The sequence below is a fragment of the Pezoporus occidentalis genome, unplaced genomic scaffold (assembly GCF_034315485.1).
Source record: "Pezoporus occidentalis ecotype Australia unplaced genomic scaffold, CSIRO_AGI_Poc_V1 ctg2933, whole genome shotgun sequence".
Taxonomy (NCBI): Eukaryota; Metazoa; Chordata; class Aves; order Psittaciformes; family Psittacidae; genus Pezoporus; species Pezoporus occidentalis.
The window spans coordinates 1-5,832 of record NW_026914867.1 but is presented as its reverse complement, the minus strand read 5'-3'; the positions used below and the strand labels follow the sequence as shown (position 1 = coordinate 5,832).

General features: G+C 62.7%; 1 protein-coding gene across 1 annotated transcript; it reads left to right on the top strand.

Moving 5' to 3' along the window:
- Nucleotides 1-37: 37 nt before the first annotated feature.
- On the top strand, nucleotides 38-4,648 carry LOC134167674 (stress-induced-phosphoprotein 1-like; the record flags this gene model as incomplete). The annotated part of the gene is made up of 4 exons (XM_062626559.1): nucleotides 38-123; nucleotides 516-725; nucleotides 3,428-3,569; nucleotides 4,468-4,648. Coding segments are annotated over exons 1-4 (542 nt in total), but the record flags the coding sequence as incomplete, so codon positions are not given.
- Nucleotides 4,649-5,832: the final 1,184 nt, after the last annotated feature.

Below are 5,832 nucleotides of genomic sequence, written 5' to 3'. Positions count from 1 at the left end.
GCGGGGGCGGGCGGGCGGGGCCGGCAGCCAATGGGGCGCGGGTGGGCGGGGCCCCGGGGTTCTAGCAGCTTCCAGAAGGCGGCGCGGTAGCGGCGGGAGCGGAGCGGGGCCGACATGGAGGAGGTGGGGGCCGGAGGGGGGTGCGGGGGTCCCATGGGGGGGTTGGGGGGCGCGGGGTCCCCATGGGGGCGTGCGGGGTCCCTATGGGGGGGTTGGGGGGGTGCGGGGATCCCATAGGGGGGGTGCGGGGGGGGGGGGTCGGGGTCCCGGGGCAGGGCTGAGGGGATACGGGGTCTCCGAGGCCCTCCTGGAGGGGCCCGGCTTGGGGGGGGGGGGGTGTCTAAATGGGGGGCGCTGGGACCCCCTCCTTCCCCCCCCCGTGCCCTTCCCCTCCCGTCCTCATCCTCGCGCCCCTTTGCCTTGCTCCCAGGCCCCTCCCCTTCCTCCCGGGGCCCCTCCTCTTCCTCACACCTCCCTCCTCCTCCTCGTGCCCCCGTCCCGGTCCCGGTGCCCAGGCGCAGGCGCTGAAGGAGCGGGGGAACCGGGCGCTGGCGGCGGGGGACGTGGCGGCCGCCGTGCGCCATTACTCGGCCGCCATCGCGCTGGACGCCACCAACCACGTCCTGTTCAGCAACCGCTCGGCGGCCTACGCCAAGCAGGGCGAGTACGGGCGGGCCCTGGCCGATGCCTGCCGCACCCTGGAGCTGCGCCCGGACTGGGCCAAGGTGAGCCCGGAGCACCCATGGGTGCTGCATCGGTTCCTGGGGGTGTGTGAGCCCCAGAGCACCCATGGGTGCTGCATTGGTTCCTGGGGGTGTGTGAGCCCAGAGCACCCATGGGTGCTGCATCAGCTCCTGTGTGTGTGAGCCCCATAGCACCCATGGGTGCTGCATCAGCTCCTGTGTGTGTGAGTCCCAGAGCACCCATGGGTGCTCCATCACCTCCTGTGTGTGTGTGAGCCCAGAGCACCCATGGGTGCTGCATCAGCTCCTGTGTGTGTGAGTCCCAGAGCACCCATGGGTGCTCTATCAGCTCCTCTGTGTGTGTGAGCCCAGAGCATCCATGGGTGCTGCATCACCTCCTGTCTGTGTGTGAGCCCCATAGCACCCATGGGTGCTGCATCAGCTCCTGTGTGTGTGTGAACCCATAGCACCCATGGGTGCTGCATCAGCTCCTGTGGGTGTGAGCCCCAGAGCACCCATGGGTGCTGCATTACCTCCTCTGTGTGTGTGTGTGTGCCCTAAGGTGAAACCCATAGCACCCATGGGTGCTCTGTCATTTCCTCTGTGTTTGTGTGAGCCCCATAGCACCCATGGGTGCTCCGTCACCTTCTCTGTGTGCCTCAGTGTGAGATCCGTAGCACCCCTGGGTGCTCCATCACCTCCTCTGTGTGTGTGTGCCTCAATGTGAGACCCATAGCACCCATGGGTGCTCCATCACCTCCTCTGTGTGCGCCCCAAGGTGAGACCTGTAGCACCCATGGGTGCTCTGTCATCTTCTGTGTGTATGAGACCCATAGCACCCATGGGTGCTCCATCACCTTTGTGTGTGTGTGTGTGCCCCAAGGTGAGCCCCAGAGCACCCATGGGTGCTCAATCACCTCCTCTGTGTGTGTGTTCTGCCTCAGTGTGAGACCCATAGCACCCATGGGTGCTCCATCACCTTCTCTGTGTGTGTGTGTGCCCTAAGGTAAGACCCATAGCACCCATGGGTGCTCCATCATCTCCTGTGTGTGTGAGTGTGTGCCCCAAGGTCAGCCCCATAGCACCCATGGGTGCTCCATCACCTCCTGTGTGTGTGAGTGTGTGCCCCAAGGTCAGCCCCATAGCACCCATGGGTGCTCCATCATCTCCTGTGTGTGTGAGTGTGTGCCCCAAGGTCAGCCCCATAGCACCCATGGGTTCTCCATCACCTTCTCTGTGTGTGTGTGTGTGCCCTAAGGTAAGACCCATAGCACCCATGGGTGCTCCATCACCTCCTGTGTGAGTGTGTGCCGTAAGGTAAGACCCATAGCACCCATGGGTGCTTAGTCATCTCCTATGTGTTTGTATGTGCCTCAGGGTGAGTGCTGCAGCGCCCATGGGTGCTCTTGTCACCTCCTGTGTCTGTGTGAGCCCCATAGCACCCATGGGTGCTCAATCACCTCCTATGTGTGTGTGTGCCCCAAGGTGAGCCCCATGGCACCCATGGGTGCTCCATCACCTCTACCTGTGTGTGTGGCCATGCCTGAAGGTGAGAGCTGCAGCACCCATGGGTGCTCTGTCACCTTCGTATATATGTCCCAAGGTGAGACCCATAGCACCCATGGGTGCTCCATTACCTTCTATAGATGTGTGCATCCATGCCCTAAGGTGGGTGCTGCAGCACCCATGGGTGCTCCATCACCTCCAGTGTGTGTGTGTGTGTGTCCAGCATCGACTGGGCCTGCAGTACCCATGGGTGCTGCATTAACTCCTATGTGTGTGTCTGTGCCTATGCTCCAAGCACCCATGGGTGCTCCCTGACCCCTGTGTGTCCCTGCTCTACATGACAGTAGCACCCATGGGTGCTCCCTGACCCCTGTGTGTCCCTGCCCTACATGACAGTAGCACCCATGGGTGCTCCCTGACCCCTGTGTGTCCCTGCTCTACATGACCGCAGCACCCATGGGTGCTCCCTGACCCCTGTGTGTCCCTGCTCTATGTGACAGCAGCACCCATGGGTGCTCCCTGACCCCTGTGTGTCCCTGCTCTATGTGACAGCAGCACCCATGGGTGCTCCCTGACCCCTGTGTGTTTTTGCGCCACATGACCCGCATCACCCATGGGTGCTTCCTGACCCCCCCTGTGTGTCCCTGCTCTATGTGACTGCAGCACCCATGGGTGCTCCCTGACCCCTCTGTGTTTGTGCCCCACATGACCCGCATCACCCATGGGTGCTCCCAGCCCCACATGACCCACATCACCCATGGGTGCTCTCAGCCCCACGTGACCCGCAGTCCCCCTGGGTGCTCCCAGCCCCATGTGACCCGCATCCCCCCTGGGTGCTCTCTGCCCCACATGACCTGCATCCCCCCCTGGGTGCTCCCAGCCCCACGTGACCCACATGACCCCTGGGTGCTCGCAGCCCCACGTGACCCTGGCCCACGTGACCTGCATCCCCCCCCGGGTGCTCCCAGCCCCACGTGACCCACATCACCCATGGGTGCTCGCAGCCCCACATGACCCCTGGGTGCTCGGAGCCCCACGTGACCCACATCACCCATGGGTGCTTGCAGCCCCACATGACCCCTGGGTGCTCGCAGCCCCATGTGACCCACGTCACCCCTGGGTGCTCGCAGCCCCACGTGACCCACATGACCCCTGGGTGCTCGCAGCCCCACGTGACCCACATGACCCCTGGGTGCTCGCAGCCCCACGTGACCCTGCCCCACGTGCCCTGCCCGCAGGGTTACTCGCGCAAGGCCGCGGCGCTGGAGTTCCTGCAGCGGCTGGAGGAGGCCAAGGCCGCCTACGAGGAGGGGCTGCGGCACGAGCCCGGCAACGCCCAGCTCCGGGACGGGCTGCGGGGGGTGGAGGCGCGGCTGGCGGGTGAGGGGGGGGCAATGGGGGGTGAGGGGGGTCAATGAGGGGGTTTGGGGGGTCAATGGGGGGGTCAATGATGGGGTTTGGGGGTCAATGAGGGGGTTTGGGAGGTCAATGATGGGTTTGGGGGGGTCAATGAGGGGGTTTGGGGGGGTCAATGATGGGTTTGGGGGGTCAATGAGGGGGGTCAATGGGGGGTTTGGGGGGGTCAATGAGGGGTTTGGGGTCAATGATGGGGTTTGGGGGGGTCAATGATGGGGTTTGGGGGGTCAATGAGGGGTGTGGGGGGGTCAATGATGGGGTTTGGGGGGTCAATGAGGGGTTTGGGGAGTCGATGGGTTTGGGGGGGTCAATGATGGGGTTTGGGGGGTCAATGGGTTTGGGGGGTCAATGATGGGGTTTGGGGGGGTCAATGGGGGGGTCAATGATGGAGTTTGGGGGGTCAATGATGGGGTTTGGGGGGATCAATGGGGGGGTCAATGATGAAGTTTGGGGGGGTCGATGGGGTTTTGGGGGGTCAATGATGGGGTTTGGGGGGTCAATGATGGGGTTTGGGGGGTCACTGATGGGTTTGTGGGGTCAATGATGGGGTTTGGGGGGTCAGTGATGTGTTTGGGGGGTCAATGATGGGTTTGGGGGATCAGTGATGGGGTTTGGGTGGTCAGTGATGTGTTTGGGGGGTCACTGATGGGTTTGGGGGATCAGTGATGGGGTTTGGGGGGTCAATGAGGGGTTTGGGGTCAATGATGGGTTTGGGGGGTCAATGGGGGGGTCATTGATGGGGTTTGGGGTCAGTGATGGGGTTTGGGGGGTCAATGGGTTAATGATGGGTTTGGGGGGGGTTTGATGGGTTTTGGGGTCCTTGTGGTCACGGTCGCTGTTGGGTGCCCCCTCTCCCCCCCAGAGCGGAAGCTGCTGAACCCCTTCAGCGCCCCGGACCTGCTGGGCCGGCTCGAGGGGGACCCGCGGACGCGCGCGCTGCTGCGGGACCCCGAATACCGCCAGCTGCTGGAGCAGCTGCGCAGCGACCCCGCCATGCTCGGCTCGTACGGAGCGGGGGGCGCGATTGGGGGGCACGGGGTCGGGTTTGGGGGGCACGGGGTTGGTTTGGGGGCAGTTTCGGGTGCATGGGATCAGTTTTGGGGTGCACAGGATCAGGTTTGGGGTGCATGGGGTCGGTTTGGGCTCAGGTTGGGGTGTATGGGATCAGTTTTGGGGTGCATGGAATGGTTTGGGGTCGGGTTTGGGGGGCATGGAATGGTTTGGGGTCGGGTTTCGGGTGCATGGGATCAGTTTTGGGGTGCATGGAATGGTTTGGGGTCGGGTTTGGGGTGCACGGGTTGGGTTTGGGGGGCATGGAATGGTTTGGGGTCAGGTTTGGGGTGCATGGGGTCGGGTTTGGGGTGCATGGAATGGTTTGGGGTTGGGTTTGGGGTGCACGGGGTTGGTTTAGGGGCAGTTTTGGGTGCATGGGATCAGTTTTGGGGTACATGGGGTCAGGTTTGGGGTGCATGGAATGGTTTGGGGTCGGGTTTGGGGTCCGGTTTGGGGTGCACGAAATGGTTTGGGGTCGGGTTTGGGGTGCATGGGGTCGGGTTTGGGGTGCATGGAATGGTTTGGGGTCAGTTTTGTCGTGCATGGGGCTGGGTTTGGGGTACATGGAATGGTTTGGGGTCATGTTTGGGGTGCATGGGGTCAGTTTTGTGGTGTGTGGGGTTGGGTTTGGGGTGCATGGAATGGTTTGGGGTCATGTTTGGGGTGCATGGGGTCAGTTTTGTGGTGCATGGGGTTGGGTTTGGGGTGTATGGAATGGTTTGGGGTCGGGTTTGGGGTTCACGCGATCAGTTTTGGGGCGCCTGGAATTGTTTAGGGTCGGGTTTGGGGTGCATGGGGCTGGTTTGTGGTGCATGGGGTCAGTTTTGGGGTGCATGGAGTGGTTTGGGGTCGGGTTTAGGTTGTACGGGGTCGGGTTTGGGGTGTATGGGGTCAGTTTTGGGGTGCATGGGGTTGGTTTGGGATCGGGTTTGGGGTGCATGGGATCAGTTTTGGGGTGCGTGTGGTTGGTTTGGGGTTGGGGTGCACAGGGTCGGGTTTGGGGTGCATGGAATGGTTTGGGGTCAGGTTTGGTGTGCATAGGGTCGGGGTTGGGGTGCATGGAATGGTTTGGGGTGCATGGGGTTGGGTTTGCGGTGCATGGAATGGTTTGGGGTTGGGTTTGGGGTGCATGGGGTTGGCTTTGGGGTGCATGGGATGGTTTGGGGTGGGGTAA